The sequence below is a fragment of the Ahaetulla prasina genome, chromosome 5, assembly GCF_028640845.1.
Source record: "Ahaetulla prasina isolate Xishuangbanna chromosome 5, ASM2864084v1, whole genome shotgun sequence".
NCBI classification, from domain to species: domain Eukaryota; kingdom Metazoa; phylum Chordata; class Lepidosauria; order Squamata; family Colubridae; genus Ahaetulla; species Ahaetulla prasina.
The window spans coordinates 77,497,120-77,517,184 of record NC_080543.1 but is presented as its reverse complement, the minus strand read 5'-3'; the positions used below and the strand labels follow the sequence as shown (position 1 = coordinate 77,517,184).

General features: G+C 46.3%; 2 protein-coding genes across 6 annotated transcripts in view; both read right to left on the bottom strand.

The window, feature by feature from the left end:
- POLA1 (DNA polymerase alpha 1, catalytic subunit) overlaps positions 1-20,065 on the bottom strand; it is a 606,439-nt gene that overhangs the window by 220,441 nt on the left and 365,933 nt on the right. The window lies entirely within an intron of this gene.
- Positions 15,483-18,305, bottom strand: LOC131199853 (zinc finger protein 862-like). Its single transcript, XM_058186083.1, has 2 exons — positions 17,780-18,305; positions 15,483-17,257 (listed from the first exon to the last, which is right to left on the bottom strand). Exon 2 carries the CDS (start codon positions 16,946-16,948, stop codon positions 16,268-16,270), a length of 681 nt encoding a protein of 226 aa, XP_058042066.1. The 5' UTR covers positions 16,949-17,257; positions 17,780-18,305; the 3' UTR covers positions 15,483-16,267.

The window sequence follows — 20,065 nt, the reverse complement described above, 5'->3', positions numbered from 1 at the left end:
AGAAGTGGGGAGAGCACACAGCCTTGCGGGGCCCCTGTGCTAATTGTACAGGTATCTGAAGTGATTCCGCTTAGATTTATCTGCTGCTTCCTGTTTGTTAGGAAGCTTGTGATCCACTTACAAGTCTGTTCAGGTACTTGTAGTTGGTTTAGCTTAGTTAGAAGAGTGTCAGGAATGATGGTATTGAATGCTGAACTAAAGTCTACAAAGAGGACCCTTACGTAGAACTTTGGAGTTTCAAGATGTTGTACTTATTACCTTACTTATTTGTAAAAACAAAAAAAAAGAAAATCTTTTCCTCAGTATAATAACACTCATTTCTCTCTTATCCCAATTTATTCTAGTATTCTTTTCTCCATTTCCCAAAACCTCAATTATTTTTATCATAGTTGTCACTCATATTTTAATATAGATATTAACATTTTCTAAAATAAATTCCTTAACATAACTCTAAAAGCAGCCATCAAAAAAAATGTCGTGTGTCTATATCAGCAGCGCCTTCTCCATGGGAATAGTCCACTATTCCATTCTTACTTTCTTTCTTTGCCTCTGAAGTCACCTTAAATAAGGAATTCTCCACTTAAATCAATAATCCAAAAACACACCATCTAGAAATCTCTTCTAAAACTTTTGTGTGGTCCCAACGACATCAATCCTCATGGGAATAGTCACAAGAAAGCTATTTGATTCTTGCTATTTTCCTCTGCCTCTAATTGTAAAGGCAGCCATAAATTCCTTTCAAAAAAAATGTCATGTGCCCACACCCACAGAACTTTCTCCATGGGGAATAGTCTGCTATTCCATTCTTGCATACTTTCTTTGCCTCTGGATTCTTGTTTAAATAAGAAATTCAATTTTTATAGCTCAAAGGCACACCATCTAAAACTCTCTTCTAAAGCTGTTGTGTAGTCCCAGCAACACCAATCCTCTAGCTGTCTTCCTCTGCCTCTAGATGTCTCCTTTTGAAACAGTTACTGCTCACAAATAATAAGTAGCCATTTTGGTGACTAGCATTCTCAAATGCTCTGGTACATGGAGGTCAATTTTCCAAGATTTTCCCTCAATTGTATTTATTTATTTTCCAGATTCTTATGTCCTATTGATATCTTTAATGTTCCATAAATTTAAAACAGAGGGATTTGAGATATTCGCATAAAAAACAGCTCAATAGCTTCTTTTACTTTTTTCTCCTATTTCTATTAGTTTCCAATGTAATCCATAAAGACCTCCAAACCATTGTTTAGTTGGAAAAAATTTATTTTGCTTTTCTTTATTTAAATGGGGCTGTGTTTCCATTCCAAGCCCTATCTTCTCTCTTTCACTTCCTGAATGTGTATTCTCCAAATTGACTTTCATTTTCAGTTGTTATTCAATTAGCCGCCAATCTATAAGTTCTCCCCAAGGCTTGTGCCTATTTTAAATTCTTATTTTTTCTTCGTGTGATCATCACTCACCCGACTTCAACAATTTGTTTCGTGATGTTTCTTCCTCCTGCCCACTCTTGTAGCCGCGGCGGCTTTGATGCAGCTGCCATGATGGACTATGGCGCTGCATTCCTCCCCACTGGGTCGGGGGAAAAGATCCAGAGCTATGGGGAGTTTGCCATCTCCCCTTTCGCTCCGGCAGCTCCCCCACTCTTCGCTGCCCCTTCGAGGCAGCTGTGGTCTGATCCAAAGTTCGGACGGACCCCCTGGGCGGGGGGGATATTGGCGCAAACCCTGGAGACATCAGGGTTTGCAACCGTCTCGCCCGCGGCGCTGGCCACACCCCTCAAAAAAAGCGTCAGAACCTTTTGAAAGAATTTTTTAAAAGCCTCTTCGGCCGAAGAGGTTGTAAAAAATGCTTTTAAAAGGTTCTGATGATTCCAGCTGAGCCGCACGATCATCAGTGCCTTTTTTTACTTTTAAAAGCATTTTTTCGGCTAAAGATACGTAGTCAAAATAAAATTCTTTACAGGAAGTCAAAGCCATGGTGCCCTGCAGCTGTGTTGAGAAGAATGAGGAGGTATCTTCTGTCCCAGACGGTACCTGATTGGATGTGTGGTGGACATATAGGAGAGGGGCAAGGTCTTGAACTTTCTTTTGGGTGTTGAAAACCTGGAAGCTCTCAGATTCGGGTTTTCCCAGATGTGCCAATATGACATCTCTAATAGAAGTTAGTTTCGAAGGATTTCAAGCCACAGAGTTTGATTTCATTGGGGGTATTACTTGGAACCCTGACACAGGGAAGAGTGTGGAAACAGGGTCATTGTGGGATCGTAAATTACATGGAGCAGAGCTGAATCCACTTGAGTAAGTGCTGACATGCTGCTCCTAATAAATAACTGGATTTCTTTTGAAACCTGGCTTGCGGTTCATGAATTAATTAGGGCATCTGTTGGAACTCTCACAGCATGGTGGCCAAAGGGTTTCCAGTTGTAGCTGCTCCACCCCCTTTCTCGCTTCACCTCATTCTGTGGGACGAGCATCCCGCCCACCCCCAACCCTCCAGAGAGCCCTGGATTTCCTCCCCAACCCTGCCTGGCCCCCACAGGCACCACCCATGTGAGTGACATCAAGCGGGCCACGCTCCCTGGCCATGCCCAGTCATTGAGGCCACGTCCCTTCCCTTGGCCCCTGGAGGACAACAATGCTGATCCGACCCTCAATGAAATTGTGTTTGACACCCCTGTCAAATTCAAAAAGTTTGCACAAAAAGAGAAGACATCATATAGTTCCACATTTTATTTCTTTAATCAAGTCTTTTCCACCTCTTCATTTGAGTAAAACAAATGCCCATTAAAGTATTCTTTCAATTTTGGGAAAAAAATAGAAATTGCATGTTGTCAAGATTGAATGGCAGAAGGTTTGGCCAAAGAGCTGGAATTTCATCATTGCTTCTTGGATGGTTCATAAGTTGTGAAGCCTAGCACTGTGTTGCAGCAAAAGTTTTTTTCTGCACTTCTGATATCTGCTTAATTATTATTTCAATGCAGACATGGAAGAGGTAGAAAGGACTCGCTGAACAAAGTGTGGAGTTACTAATTTTAATAAGACATTTGACAAAGCTGATCATAGTTGCCTTCTTGATAAAACTTAACATGGAAAAGATGGTCTGACTATTTCTGCATACAACTCAGGAATTCTGATCTGGTCAAATCTCTTGAACATATTAGGGGAGTGTGGCTAGTGTTGCGGCAAGATGACCTTGGGAGCTCCCATGGGACCATCGAAATCCCAGCTGTCAGGTGGTCCTTTTTGGACCGGAATCACCTTGTACGGGCGATAAACAAGGGGAGCACACTTCAACAATCTCATGGAATCTGCAAACTCCCTGACTGATCTGGAGAAAGCTCCCTAAACTGACAGATGGGAAAGGCAGCCATTGCAAGCCACTACAAAGCTGGGGCAGCCACTGGAAGAGTACGAAAACAGAAGGAAAGTGTGATTGATCTTTGGGGTTTGGTGGGCTGATTCGGATTATAAATTATTATTCTATAAACTCCTCTCCCTGAGGCAATTTGGATTAGGGTTTAAAGAACCTGAAGAAAAGAAGAACTCCAAGAAGGATACACAAAATTGACAAGACTCAGATTTGGATTATAAACTACTACTTTTTTGTTTTTCCTTTATTTTTCTCTTCCTTTTTTTGACTTACTTGGATTATAACTGAACTTGAATTATACTACTTATACTTGGTGGATTACAAATACTAAGACATTACAAGATTAAGAAAACAACATCAGCACTGTCTTCAGTGCCCTTGTCTGCAACTTCTAGTCCTGCTGGTCAGAGAACATTGGATGCTATGCTACTACAAGAGAAGTCCAACGTGAGGCGGAGCCAGCTATTAAGGAGGAAAGCTGTGGAAAGCAATTTCTCCATCAAAGAGAGTCGATTCCACAGCGAATTCCAACCGATCGGCGGATTCTGTGGCGTCCCAGATCCCCTGGAGGGGGATTGGATGAAAGAGGCACTCTGCATTGTAGTTCTCGGCGGCAGCTGAGGAAACAGGGGAGCAGATGCAATAGCAGCTACAAGGAGATAACAGTGGACAGTTGGACAACGATAGCGGTGGACTAGCGGGACAAAGGCACAACGGATCTGGTCTAAAGCATTTTTGGCAACCTGGAGAGAATGGTCTCGGAAGAAAATCGATCCAGGAGACTTCCAAAGCGGAAGAGAAGGAAGGAGGCCCCAGGAAGGAGGAGGACGTATGTAGCCCTCTTCGAGAGAAGCGGCAAAGGCAAATTTGGGTATAAAAGAGATTTCTGTACTGGAACAGATTGAACTGGTAGAGAAGGAATTAAGGATTTTAGAGGCTTCTTTTTCTTTTTCTGAGTACTATTAAATTCGGAAGCAATTAGAAGGTGGAGACTGAGAGTAAAGTGCTGTTAATTTGGAGGTTACTGACACTGTGGAGAGACTTTTATTATTGAATCATACAGAAAGAGACAAGAGAAACGTTTGCTGTCTAAGAAAGAAATAAGAAGGTTTACGAAAAAAAGTGACTACTGCAAGGATTAATTTAAGGATTTAAGGATAGGAAAAAAAAGAAAATCTATAGAGACGAGGAGAAAAAAAAGAATTATGGGAAAGAACTTGTTATTAATTAATTGAGTTATAGTGAGTAAAATTGTGGTTGTAGTATTTATAATTGCATAATCTATCATTTAAACTTAAATATTAGTTGGAAAGGATTGCTATCACTGTGTTTATTAATTATTGATATCTATTACTTATTGATGATATTAATATTATTAATGCTATAAATGATAAGTTAAATATGTTATTGTTATGAATTTTTGATATTGATTAAGTGGTAGATTGATAGATCTGTAATGTGAATTGACATAAGCACTTAGAAATTAGAAGTCATTGGTTTAGTGTGTTTAAGAGCGTGAACATTAAAGATAGAAACAAGAGGATAGACTTGGAGATAAATAGGGAAGGAATAAATTAAGCGTTGGTTAGAGTGTGCTGGAGAGGTACAAAAGGATCATAAATAAGTGGGGAGGTTGGTTCAAGTTGGTTACAGAGATGACGAGTATACCTAATGAAGATTGGCACAGGAAGGAGACAGGTAGCCCAAATGACGGTGGCAGAGTTGAGTCCAGCAGGGCAAAGATAAATAGAAGAGATGTTGCAAAAAGAAAGATCAAATACATTTAAGGACTAATGCTGCAATCTATGCAAGATATAATGTTGAGAAACCTCGAAGATTTGAAAAGGGAGATAGGGGAATGATACCGGTGAACTAAAAGAAAAGATGGTAAATTTGAATGTTTCCAGGAGCAAATCATGAGAAATGAGCAAAAATTACAGGAAATGGAAGAAAAAATGGGTCCGGAAGAAAAACGTGTGGATGAAATGAATATGAAATTAATACAAGCCAATAAAGAACTTGAATTAACGGTTATCCAATTAGAGATGGAAAAAACCGCCCACTACTTGCGTTTTCAAAATGTGAAGGAAAATAAAGGTGGAGAAGATGGCAGATATGTTAACAGAAGCAATAGGAATTGGCAAAGAGGAAAAGGTGAATGAGATGGATGAAATCTATAGAATCCACACCAATTATGCAAGGAGAAGCAATCTACCAAGAGAAGTTCATGTCAGGTTTGTAAAGAAGTCGATCCTCTTCATGGATTACTGCCTTGTCGTGGCAAAGGGGCTTGCATAGCTCAATGAAGCTATGAGATATGCCATGCAGGGACACCCAAGATGGACAGGTCATAGCAGAGAGTTCTGACAAAACATGATCCACTGAAGAAGGAAATGGCAACCCACTCCAGTATCTTTGCCATGAAAACCCCATGGACAGTACAAAAAGGAAAAAAAGATATGATGCTGGAAGATGGGCCCCTCAGGTCAGAAGGTGTCCAATATGCTACTGGGGAAGAGTGGAGAGCTAGTACTAGTAGCGACTGGGCCAAAGCCGAAAGGATGCTCAACTGTGGATGTATCTGGTGGTGAAAGGAAAGTTCGATGCTGTAAAAAAAATTTTTCCATAGGAACCTGGAATGTAAGATCCATGAATCAAGGTAAACTGGACGTGGTCAAACAAGAGATGACAAGACTGAACATCGTCATCTTAGGAATCAGCAAACTAAAATGGACAGGAATGGGTGAATTTAATTCAGATGACCATCAGGTATACTACTGCGGGCAAGAATCCCTGAGAAGAAATGGAGTAGCCTTCATAATCAATAAAAGAGTAGGAAAAGCAATACTGGGATACAATCCCCAAAATGACAGAATGATCTCAGTTCGAATCCAAGGCAAACATTCAATATCACAGTAGTCCAAGTCTATGTCCCAAACATTGGTGCTGAAGAGGATGAAATTGACTGGTTCTATGAAGCCCTACAGCACCTTATAGAATTAACACCAAAAAATGATGTCCTTATCAATACGGGGGATTGGAATGCTAAAGTAGGAAGCCAAAAGATAACCAGAATAACAGGTAAGTTTGGCCTTGGAGTACAAAATGAAGCAGGGCGTAGGCTGATATAATTTTGTCAAGATAATACGATGGTCATAGCAAACACTTTTTTCCAACAATCCAAGAGACGACTCTACACATGGACGGTCAACATAGAAATCAGATTGACTATGTGCTGCTCTGCACCCAAAGATGGAGAAGCCCTATACAGACAGTAAAAACAAGACCAGGAGCTGACTGTGGCTCAGATCATGAGCTTCTCCTTGCAAAATTTAGACTTAAATTGAAGAAAGTAGGGAAAAGCCCCAAGCCACTCAGGTATGAGCTAAATCTTATCCCTGATGAATATACAGTAAGGTAAAGGTAAAGGTTCTCCTCGCACATATGTGCTAGTTGTTGCTGACTCTAGGGGGAGGTGCTCATCTCTGTTTCAAAGCCGAAGAGCCAGCACCGTCCGAAGACGTCTCCATCGTCATGTTGCCGGCATGACTCAATGCCAAAGGCACATGGAACGCTGTTATCTTCCCACCAAAGGTGGTCCCTATTTTTTCTACTTGTATTTTTACGTGCTTTTGAAACTGTTAGTTTGGCAGAAGCTGGGACAAGTAACGGGAGCTCACCCTGTTACACAGCAGCACTAGAGAGTCAAACCGCTGAGCTGCCGACCTTTTGATCGACAAGCCACCGCGTACCTTCGAATATTCAGTAGAGGTGACAAATAGATTTAAGGAATTAGATCTGATAAACAGAGTGCCTGAAGAACTATAGACGGAGGTTTGCAACATTGTACAAGAGGTAGCAACTAAAACTATCCCAAGAAAAAGAAAGGGAAGAAAGCAAAATGGCTGCCTGAGAAAGCTTTGCAAATAGCTGAGGAAAGAAGGGAAGTGAAAGGCAAAGGAGAAACAGAAAGATACACCCAGCTGAATGCAGAATTCCAGAGAATAGCTAGAAGAGATAAGAATACATTCTTAAATGAACAATGCAAAGAAATAGAAGAAAACAATAGAATAGGGAGGACCAGAGATCTGTTCAAGAAAATTGGAGATATGAAGGGAGTGTTTCATGCAAAGATGGGCATGATAAAGAACCAAAGTGGCAGGGACCTAACAAAGGCAAAAGATTAAGAAGAGGTGGCAAAATTACACAGAAGAACTATACAAGAACTAGTTTAACATCCTTGATATCCACAATGGGGTGGTCACTGACCTTGAGCCGGACATCCTAGAATGTGAAGTCAAATGGGCCTTAGGAAATCTGAGCAATAACAAAGCTAGTGGAGGAGACAGTATTCCAGCTGAGTTATTCAAAATCTTAAGACGATACAGTATTTTATATTTATATTTATATTTATAATTTAATTTCTATACCGCCCTTCTCCAGAAGGACTCAGGGAGGTTTATAGCCATATTAAAGCACATAATATACATAGTATAAATCACAAATTTAAAAACGGATTTAAAACGAAATATTTAACAGGCCTAATTAACTAAAACGGTCATAGAGCGATATAAAACCCTTTAAAATTTAAAATTATAAATTAAATAATTAAAAAACACTTAGGCTAGTCCCGCACGATTAAATAGTAGAGTCTTCAGTTCCCGCTTGAAGGTTTGGAGGTTGGGGAGTTGGCGTAACCCCGGAGGTAACTCATTCCATAGGGCTGGTGCTGCCACAGAGAAGGCTCTCCCCCTGGGGGCCACCAACCGGCATTATTGGATGATGGCACCCGGAGCAGGCCCACTCTGTGAGAGCGCACAGGTCGTTGGGAGGCTATCGGTGGCAGAAGGCGGTCTCATAAATAGCCCGGTCCTAAGCCATGGAGCGCTTTGAAGGTGATCACTAACACCTTGAATTGCACCTGAAAGGCTACCGGCAGCCAGTGCAGGTCACGCAGGATAGGTGTTATATGGGAGCAACGTGGTGCTCCCTCTATTACCCACGCAGCCGCATTCTGGACTAGCTGGAGCCTCCTGGTGCTCTTCAAGGGGAGCCCCATGTAGAGAGCATTGCAATAGTCCAGGCGGGAAGTGACGAGAGCATGAGTGACCGTGCGTAAGGCATCCCGGTCAAGGAAGGGGCACAACTGGCGAATCAGGTGAACCTGATAAAATGCTCCCCTGGCGACGGCTGTCAAATGTTCCTCTAAGGACAGCCGATCATCCAGGAGAACGCCTAAGTTGCGCACTCCTCCCCTGGGGGTCAGTACTTCCTCCCCCCCCACACAGTCAGCAATGGTGTAAGCTGACTGTACCGGGACGCCGGAACCCACAGCCACTCTGTCTTGGAAGGGTTGAGTCGGACCCTGTTCCTCCCCATCCAGACCCGCACGGCCTCAAGACACCGGCCCATCACTTCAACGGCTTCGTTGGGGTGGTTCGGGGTGGAAATGTACAGCTGGGTATCATCAGCGTACAGATGATAATCCACCCCGAAACCGCGGATAACCTCACCCAGAGGCTTCATATAGATGTTGAACAGGAGAGGCGAGAGAACAGACCCCTGAGGCACCCCACAAGTGAGGCGCCTCGGGGTCGATCTCTGCCCTCCTGCCAACACCGTCTGCAAACAGTCAGAGAGATAGGAGGAGAACCACCGATAAACGGTGCCTCCTACCCCCAATCCCCCTAACCGCCGCAGCAGGATACCATGGTCGATGGTATCAAAAGCCGCCGAGAGATCTAATAGCACCAGGACAGAGGAACAACCCCTCTCCCGGGCCCTCCAGAGGTCATCCACCAAAGCGACCAAAGCCGTCTCGGTGCTGTATCCGGGTCTGAAACCGGACTGGAATGGGTCTAGATAGACAGTTTCCTCCAGGTATTGAGGAAGCTGATATGCCACCACACTCTCAACAACCTTCACCAGAAAGCGAAGGTTGGAGACTGGACGATAGTTCGTTAATACAGCCGGGTCCAGGGAGGGCTTCTTAAGAAGGGGCCTCACCACCGCCTCTTTCAAGGCGGAGGGGAAAACACCCTCCAACAAACAAGCGTTGGTAACTCCCAGGAGCCAGCCTCGTGTGACCTCCCGTGTGGCCAGTACCATCCAGGAGGGACACGGGTCCAATAAACATGAATATGATGATTATAGTTAATTTCTAGAATTGATTTGTTTAGGATATAAATTATAGGATTTTTGTTATTTGTTATTTGTAAGGTATAAACCTATGGGATGATACTATTTAATTTTGATGGATGGAAAGTAAAATTTATGAATTTAGATAATGTTGTGGATGTAATGATGTTAATTGTTTATTGTTATATTGTGGATGTAACTTAAATGATTATTCGTTTTAATTGATACGCTTTGGATATAAGTTTATAGACAGCAAAAGTTATGAAGTTAAGTTGGAAATATCGTATCTGAGAGACTTTATTTGTAATGATATTTGACTGATGGAGTAATATGGTGGAGTAATCCACGCAGGATAGGTGTTATATGGGAGCAACGTGGTGCTCCCTCTATTACCCACGCAGCCGCATTCTGGACTAGCTGGAGCCTCCTGGTGCTCTTCAAGGGGAGCCCCATGTAGAGAGTATTACAATAGTCCAAGCAAGAGGTAACGAGGGCGTGAGTGACCGTGTGTAAGGAGTCCCGGTCAAGAAAGGGGCGCAACTGGAGAATCAGGCGGACCTGATAAAATGCTCCCCTGGCGACGGCTGTCAGATGTTCTTCTAGGGATAGCCGATCGTCCAGGAGAAAGCCCAAGTTGTGCACCCTTCCCCTGGGGGTCAGAACTTCACCCCCCCAGTCAGCGAAGGCGTAAGCTGACTGTACCGGGACGCCGGAACCCACAGCCACTCTGTCTTGGTGGGGTTGAGCTGGAGCCTGTTCCTCCCCATCCAGACCCGCACGGCCTCAAGACACCGGTCCATCACCTCGACAGCTTCGCTGGGGTGGTTCGGGGTGGAAATGTACAGCTGAGTATCATCAGCGTACAGATGATAATCTGCCCCGAAACCGCGGATAACCTCACCCAGCGGCTTCATATAGGTGTTGAACAGGAGAGGCGAGAGAACAGACCCCTGAGGCACCCCACAAGTGAGGCACCTAGAGGTCGATCTCTGCCCCCCTGCCAACACTGTCTGTGAACAGTCAGAGAGATAGGAGGAGAACCACCGATAGACGGTGCCCTCCACCCCCAATCCCTCCAACCGCCGCAGCAGGATACCATGGTCGATGGTATCAAAAGCCGCCGAGAGATCTAGCAGGACCAGGACAGAGGAACATCCCCTGTCCCGAGCCCCCCAGAAGTCATCCACCAATGCGACCAAAGCCATCTCCGTGCTGTATCCAGGTCTGAAGCCGGACTGGAACGGATCTAGAAAGACAGATTCCTCCAGGTATTGGGGAAGCTGAAATGCCACCACACTCTCTACAACCTTCACCAAAAAGCGAAGGTTGGAGACTGGACAATAGTTCGCCAATACAGCTGGGTCCAGGGAAGGCTTCTTGAGGAGGGGCCTCACCACTGCCTCTTTCAAGGTGGTGGGGAAAATGCCCCCCAACAAAGAAGTGTTGGTAACTCCTAGGAGCCAGCCTCGTGTCACCTCCCGTGTGGCCAGTACCAACCAGGAGGGACATGGGTCCAATAAACATGTGGTGGGATTCAGCCTAGCCAACAACCTGTCCATGTCATCAGGGGTCACAGGATCAAACTCAGCCCAGATAATATCGACAAGACTCGTCCCCGTCCCCTCGCCCGAATCTATCCAATCAGTGTCCAGTCCATCCCGGATCCGAGCGATTTTATTGGACAGATATTGTACAAAATCCTCAGCATGTCCCTGCAAGGGGTCTTCCCGAGCCTCCTGCAAAAGCAGGGAGCGGGTCACCCTAAACAGGGTAGCTGGGCCGATGCGATAAGAGTGGAGAAATAGCTATGTTTTGCCGTTCTTATCGCCACTAGATAGGTCTGAATATGAGACCTAACTAGTGTTCGGTTGGATTCGGTGCGGCTGGACCTCCAGGCACTCTCTAGGCGTCTTTTCCGGTGCTTCATCTCTCTCAGCTCCTCGTTATACCAAGGAGCTGGGCGAGTTCGGCGCCAGGTCAGAGGCTGCAAAGGCACGACGCGGTCCAAAGCCCCGGTGGCCACCTCCTCCCAGGCGGCCACCAGTTCTTTGACCAAGCCGTGGGCTAATTCCCCAGGAAACAGCCCAAGCTCCGTCAGAAACCTCTCAGGGTCCATCAGGCGCCTGGGATGGAACCATCGAACCGGCTCCATCTCCCTGCGGCGGGATGCGGCGGTTCGAAAGTCTAGCTGAAGGAGTAAATGATCTGACCATGACAAGGGTTTAACAATTAATTCCCCTAAATCCAGATCATTAAGCCACTGTCCCGAGACAAAAATCAGGTCCAGAGTGTTACCCCCAGTGTGGGTGGGACCATTAACTACCTGGGTTAGGTCCAAGGCCGCCATGGAAGCCGTCAACTCCCGAACTGCCGTCGATGATTCGCCCACCGACGGCAAGTTGAAATCCCCCATAACCATAAGTCTGGGGGTCTCAACCGCCGTCCCGGCTATCATCTCCGACAACTCGGGCAGGGCTGCTGCCACGCAGCAAGGAGCCAGGTACGTAACCAGCATGCCCACCTGTACCCCACGGCTCCACTTTACCAGAAGGGTTTCAAAACCGGCTATCTGCGGGACAGTGACCTCCCTCGGTTCTAGACCCTTGTGAATAACAACCGCTACCCCCCCACCCCTACCCTGGGCCCTCGGTTGATGGAATGCCTGGAAACCTGGTGGGCACATCTCGATAAGGGGAACCCCCCCTTCTGCGCCCAACCAGGTTTCCGAAATGCCCATCAGGTCCGCCCCCCCCTCTTGAATAAGATCAGCTATGAGGGGGGCTTTATTTGTGACAGACCTGGCATTGCACAGCATCAGCCGAAGGTCCAGGTTCCAGGGATTCCGGCCACTCGGGGAACGAGGCAAGCATGGGGGCCCGGAGCACGCAATGGCTCGCAAACAGTGAGAGCGTACTCCCCGAACATGATATGAGCCCCCGCTTCCACCATATCTGCCCCTCCCTCTTACCGTGCCAATGGACAGGCCCATAGATGGTTGAGTTTTAACCTCCTCAGCTACCTCCGCATCAAGAACCTCCAAATCAGGAACCCTAAAAGGGACTAGCCTAACCCCCCATGGGTGTCCCCCCCCACCCAGCCCACCCTTTAAAAACCCTTCCCTCCCCATAGATGATTTATTTAAAAATTTAGTAAAACACATATTAAAACCCTAAGCCTCTTCTTAGCCGCATGCCACCTCTCGGGATTCCAAAATCAAGGTAGGCCTTCGATAACGAGAGGACCATGTCCAAGAGGGGAATCTCGCAGACACCGGTTGCGTTGGCAGATACATCTCCGAATATATGGAGATGGCAAAATCCAGTCCCAAACCAGTCTTTAAATAAGGTGGTAAAACAAAGATCTAATAATACATGGTAGGTCTCAAGCCGGGGACGGGTGTGATGGTCCAAGAGTGGGAAAGGTGGTCCAAAGATGATTCAAAGATGGAGATGATCCAAAAGGTGGAGAATAATAATGCATGATGACAAAGATGACATAGAAAATGGGGCACTAAAAGGCCGTGGGGGGAAAGACGTCGTTATTATCAACGCCGTCGACACCACATCACTCCGACACAAAAGCGGCGGGAGGCCACCTCCACATGCCTCAGCCGATTCCAGAGACTCCACAGGGGAAAGGCGCCTGCCCCTCCACTACCGCCGTCGAAGTTCACAATCGTTGCTGCTGGCGCGGAAAGTGGCAGACATGGCAACCGCTACCCCCCCACCCCTACCCTGGGCCCTCGGTTGATGGAATGCCTGGAAACCTGGTGGGCACATCTCGATAAGGGGAACCCCCCCTTCTGCGCCCAACCAGGTTTCCGAAATGCCCATCAGGTCCGCCCCCCCCTCTTGAATAAGATCAGCTATGAGGGGGGCTTTATTTGTGACAGACCTGGCATTGCACAGCATCAGCCGAAGGTCCAGGTTCCAGGGATTCCGGCCACTCGGGGAACGAGGCAAGCATGGGGGCCCGGAGCACGCAATGGCTCGCAAACAGTGAGAGCGTACTCCCCGAACATGATATGAGCCCCCGCTTCCACCATATCTGCCCCTCCCTCTTACCGTGCCAATGGACAGGCCCATAGATGGTTGAGTTTTAACCTCCTCAGCTACCTCCGCATCAAGAACCTCCAAATCAGGAACCCTAAAAGGGACTAGCCTAACCCCCCATGGGTGTCCCCCCCCACCCAGCCCACCCTTTAAAAACCCTTCCCTCCCCATAGATGATTTATTTAAAAATTTAGTAAAACACATATTAAAAAAACCCCTAAGCCTCTTCTTAGCCGCATGCCACCTCTCGGGATTCCAAAATCAAGGTAGGCCTTCGATAACGTAGAGGACCATGTCCGCAAGAGGGGGGAATCTCGCAGACACCGAAGTTGCGTTGGCAGATACATCTCCGGAATATATGGAGATGGCAAAATCCAGTCCCAAACCAGTCTTTAAATAAGGTGGTAAAACAAAGATCTAATAATACATGGTAGGTCTCAAGCCGGGGGACGGGGTGTGATGGTCCAAGAGTGGGGAAAGGTGGTCCAAAGATGATTCAAAGATGGAGATGATCCAAAAGGTGGAGAATAATAATGCATGATGACAAAGATGACATAGAAAATGGGGGCACTAAAAGGCCGTCGGGGGGGGAAAGACGTCGTTATTATCAACGCCGTCGACACCACATCACTTCCGACACAAAAGCGGCGGGGAGGGGCCACCTCCACATGCCTCAGCCGATTCCAGAGACTCCACAGGGGGGAAAGGCGCCCCTGCCCCTCCACTACCGCCGTCGAAGTTCACAATCGTTGCTGCTGGCGCCGGAAAGTGGCAGACATGGCGACCGCCACCCCCGTCAAGTCCGTGGGGGCTGGAGTCCAAGCTCGCGCCTCGCCCCAACTAACCGTGTTCTTTTTTCTCTTCAGGTGCTGCCGCTGCCACTGCCGAAATACGGCCAGGGGCTGGCCGCCACCCGTAATCCGGCTAGCGGAGCCTGCATCCGCATCCCCCAACCGGCTGGGAATGCCTCCGCACCTCCACTCTCTCTCCAGGGCACAATCTCTTCGGGTCTTTTCATATGCTCTTGGGGTCTCTTCAAATGCTCCCCAGGGGAAAATCCTCTTCGGGTGCTCCGAGTGCCGAATGCTGCCGCCTCCGCTACCACCGAAGAGAAAAAACGACGAAAAGCGCCGCCCGCCGCCCCAAACATGCTGGATAAGTCGGTGGTCGTATTCTCGTCTCCCCAACCAGCCAGCCGAAACTCCTCCTGGGGGCTAAAAAACCCCTCGTCGGCCTGGCACGATGTTCCGCCCAACTGTGAAGGGGGGCAAAGTTGTCAGAAAGCCCATTTCCTACCAAAAACTGGATTGGGGAGATTTGCCATCCCCCCGCTGAATCTAGCCGAACGCCATCTCGCGCATGCGCTTAGAGGTAATCTGCTCAGTAAAAGTGCTATGCTCAATTTGTCAGCAAATTTGGAAAACTCAGCAGTGGCCACAGGATTGGAAAAAGTCAGTTTACATTCCAATTCCAAAGAAAGGCAATGCCAAAGAATGTTCAAACTATCGCACCATTGCACTCATATAAGTAAGGTTATGCTTAAAATCCTACAAGCTAGGCTCCAGCAGTATGTGGATAGAGAGCTACCAGAAGTACAAGCAGGATTTTGAAGAGGCAGAGGAACTAGAGATCAAATTGCCAACATACGCTGGCTCATGGAGAAAGCTAGGGAGTTCCAGAAAAACATCTACTTCTGCTTCATTGACTATGCTAAAGCCTTTGATTGTGTGGATCACAACAAATTGTGACAAGTTCTTAAAGTGATCGGCATACAAAACCATGTTATTTGTCTCTTGAGAAACCTGTATGCGGGTCAAGAAGCAACAGTGAGAACGGGAAACGGAACCACTGATTGGTTCAAAATTGGGAAAGGAGTTGGCAAGGCTGTTGTTGTGCCTTGTCCTCCCTCCTCTCCTCAGCTGGGCCCCTCCCTCCTCCTGCCAGGCCTGCTATCCGATTCAGAGTCTGATAATGAAGAGGAACAGCCTGGCATGCCTCCAGCCCCCAACCCTGGCACCATGCCTGGACAGAATGAACAAACAAACCTCATTCCTACAGCATGTGAGCACAAAGCCAGCCACGTGCTAGAATTGCCGGCAGCAGATCTGGAGGAAGGGAATTCACAGTGGACGGATCCCCGCTTCCAGAGATCTGAGAGGCGACGTCAGCAGAAGGAAGGGAGGGGCAGGCAATGTTCCCTCTAATTTTTCACGAGTCTGAGCAAGCACACTAACTCCCTGAGCGGTCCCTTGGACCACTGTGAGCAACATCAGACGTGCGGGTCATGCCAGCATCGCATCCATTCAAGTCACATGATTTATTAAAAGAATCAAATTACAGCATTTACATTTCTGTTATAACACTTTTAATTAAGTGATTTAGCCCACTTACACAATGAAAATTACAAAAATCTTGTTAAAGATTAAACTCCCGATTTTGAAAACATACTTAACATTTTTATTATAAAGCTCTGACTTGCATTATGAGCATAAGCCATTGTGTGAAGCTCCTGCCATGCACTGGGTGAGATTGTTCTACTGTGGTCTGGGAGACAGTCAAGTAACTCTTTTTCCACAAAATTCAGTATATGACACACTCATTTGATTTTTACAACTCAAACTAGTGGCAGTGTTCAATGATCAATATCCATAAAAGAAAATTGTAAATAAGTGACACTAGATGAGCACATTCTGATTGAAGACTTAAATTTCACCTTAATTTTCCCGTCTGTCCTTCTCACATCTCCAATGGTTGTACACATTGTCCAGGTTGATGTCCTCGTCTGCTTGCAGCTTTGACTTTATGCGCATCAGCTGGTCCAAATGATCCACTTCAAGACGATTTCTGGATGCTGTTTTGATCCGATTCATTAAACTAAATCCTCTTTCACAATCCGCACTGGATGCTTGAAATGTAGCACAAATATCCACAAGCTGTGAGACGTGTTTCAGCTCCTCACATTTTAGTGTTGCAGCCACCATATCTGAAAATGTGCTGATTGACCCTTGTTTCAGTTTTTGCCTCATTATGTACTTGAATTCAGCATATTCACCGTTACTGGCCTCCACAGAATGTGGCTGGTGGAGAATGGCCTCATACTTCTTTGCCAATGTGGCAATGTCTGCTGCTCCGTACTCAAAACTGATGTCTGAGCTCAATACCTCAATGTCCAATGCAGACCACTCCTTTAATTCATCCTTTGGAAAACGAGCATCCAAGTGATCGCAGAGATTACAAATAAAACAAATAATCTCACCGCCGGTATCTCTGCCATCAACTGACGAGGCCCTCATCGCCTCTTTGACGCGGTCACTCCACTTGATATCCTTTTCCCCTGTCAAGTATTGGGAACGCAGCTTCTCAATCTTTGCTCTTGCAAAACAGTGCCCCTCCATCACAATCAGGTTGCGTTTTTGAAAAGAAAGACACAGCTGTGCCAGCTCGCCCAAAACATCTCCTAGAGCAGTGAGAGTAAACTTGAACTTTGAATCGGTCAGCTTTTTGTAACAGTAATTCGCCACTGGATCTCTGTTATCACTGGATTCTCTCTTGCAGTATTCTTCCAGGACAGTGTAGTTCCTCAGAACAGCATTCACGGCTTTGTCCCGCGACAGCACCGCACTTCGTTCAGAGGCCTGAATGACAGCGAATCCTCATCAAGAATCTTTGCTAGCTCTTCCAATTTTCCCCTCTTTACAGTGGATCTAGAGAAAGTGGAATAAACCGTTCTAAGAAAAGTTTCCACGTCACGCATCAAAGGTACGCCTTTCCACGCATCATCAATGCCCAAGTCCTCTCTATGGGCTACACAGTGTTGCTCAGTTAGATGTGGTATTTGCTGCTTTAATAAAGCTGCAACTCTGTTGTGCTTTCCTAACATTACTGAGGCACCGTCGGAGGTCAGCATCACCATTCTCTGCATGTCTAGTTTATGATTGGTGTAAAACTGAGTTATTGCCTGCATAATATCCCGAGCGGTGCATGCCGTCAGCTGGACGATGCCGCCAAATACAGTTTTATGGTTGACGTTGTTTTCCTCTCTGTATTTAATATACAGGACTAGCATTTTGTGCACTGTTATGTCTGTGCTCTCATCTACGATCAGGGTGTGCCAAGGTGCATTTTTAACTTTACACATCGTCTCATTCTGCACTATTTGATTGACGGAATTCACAAACTCAAAGGCATAATTTTTGCTTCGCCAGCTTTCTGGAATACTCACGTACTTTGCCATGTGATCGTGAATTTGTTGAACCGACAGCATAGAGGCATTCATGTTGATGGCTAGGAGAATATCGTCGATGAGAACTTTAACTTGCTCGGGGTTGGATTTCTTTACGAGTGACAGCTCGTTCCTCTTCTCTCGATCTTTGGTGCTCTCCCTCAACAATGTACCGATCCCCATTCCCATCTTGCATCTTCTTACAATTCCCACCGCTTTCAAATGACTTTGGTGCTGAATGTGACGCTTGAGGTAGTCCAGCTTCCATTCTGTCCACATTTTCCCCTCCGAAAACTCGCTTGCTATTTTGGCTTCGCAACATATTTTGCAGAGCAGACCTTTCTCGCTCGAAAAAGAAAAAATCTCACCCAGTTTCACAGTTTTTTCTTCCGTTTGCACATACGCCGACAGCCATTCCATCTTAAAAGAATCGCATTTCTTTTTTACTTTGGCTTGGTGAGGGGATGTGCCACTGCCCGTTCGTTTTGCCATTATTACAACTTACAAGGGGTTAGCATAAACAGCACTTAGCATTAATCTTCACTCCACATTGGCCACATCTGCTAGCTAAAACACGCCACAAATGGACGCCTGTCAATGACGTTGATTAGCTGCGCAGCACAGATTCGGCTAGCTAAAACACGCCACAAATGGACGCCTGTCAAATGACGTTGATTAGCTGCGCAGCACAGATTCGGCTAGCTAAAACTTTTAGCTAGCCGATTCTAGCTAAAAGTTTTAGCTAGCCGAATTTGTGCGCAGCTAATCAACGCCCGTCAAATTACGTTGATTAGCTGCGCACAGATTCGGCTAGCTAAAACTTTTAGCTAGAATCGGCTAGCTAAAAGTTTTAGCTAGCGATTTGCGCGCAGCTAATCAACGTCATTTGACAGGCGTTGATTAGCTGCGCACAGATTCGGCTAGCTAAAACTTTTAGCTAGCCGATTCTAGCTAAAAGTTTTAGCTAGAATCGGCTAGCTAAAACACGCCACAAATGGACGCCTGTCAATGACGTTGATTAGCTGCGCAGCTAATCAACGTAATTTGACAGGCGTTGATTAGCTGCGCAGCACAGATTTTCTGTGCGCGGAGACCGTGTCAGCAGTGCGCATTTGCGCACGCGCGCAGTTTAGAGGGAACAGTGGGGGCAGGCCTGGATAAGTGCTGAGTCATGGAGCCACACCCCATGGCCTATATAAAGGATCTGCTTTTTGGCATTCCTTGAGTCAAGCAAAGTCTCATCTGGTTTGCTGAAGTCACACCTTGGATTCCTGCCTGCCCTGAGAAATCTGAAAGGAATTTGGCAAAGCTGCAGAGGCTTCGTGGCCACGCTTGATACAGACTTCCCAGACCCGGTCGTCGGAGGGGGAGGGGGACACGACTGCTGTATACTATTGCCCTGCCTATTTAACTTATATGCAGAGCACATCATGAGAAAGGCGGGGCTGGATGAATCAAAAGTTGGAATTAAGATTGCCGGGAGAAATATCAACAATCTCAGATATGCAGATGATACCACTTTAATGGCAGAAAGTGAAGAGGAACTAAAAAGCCTCTTGATTCGGATGAAGGAGGAGAGTGCAAAAGTTGGCTTGAAACTCAACATTAAGAAAGCTAAGATCATGGCATCCGGCCCTCTCAATTCCTGGCAGATAGATGGGGAAGAAATGGAGGTAATAGCAGATTTTATTTTCCTGGGCTCCAAGATCACCACAGATGGGGACTGCAGCCAACAATTAAAAGACACTTGCTCCTGGGAAGGAAAGCTATGGCAAATCTAGACAGCGTACTAAAAAGCAGAGACATCATCCTGCCAACAAAAGTGCGTCTAGTCAGCTGGTTTTCCCAGTTGAAATGTATGGATGTGAAAGTGGGACCATAAGAAAGGCTGAGTGTCAAAGAATTGAGGGTGCTGGAGAAGACTCCTGCGAGTCCCGTGGACTGCAAGGCGAACAAACAAGTCAGTCCTATAGGAGATCAACCCTGACTGCTCTTTAGAAGGCCACATTCTGAAGATGAAACTGAAATACTTTGGCCACCTAATGAGAAGGAAGGACTCACTGGAGAAGAACCTAATGCTGGGAAAGATTGAGAAGGGGACGACAGAGAATGAGGTGGCTGGATGGAGTCACTGAAGCAGTAGTGGTGAGGTTAAAAGGACTCCAGAGGATGATAGAGGATAGGAAGGCCTGGAGGAACTTTGTCCATGGGGTCGCGATGGGTCGGATACGACTTCACAACTAACAACAACAAAAGAAGTCAATCCATAATGAAATCTTGCAAAGGACAA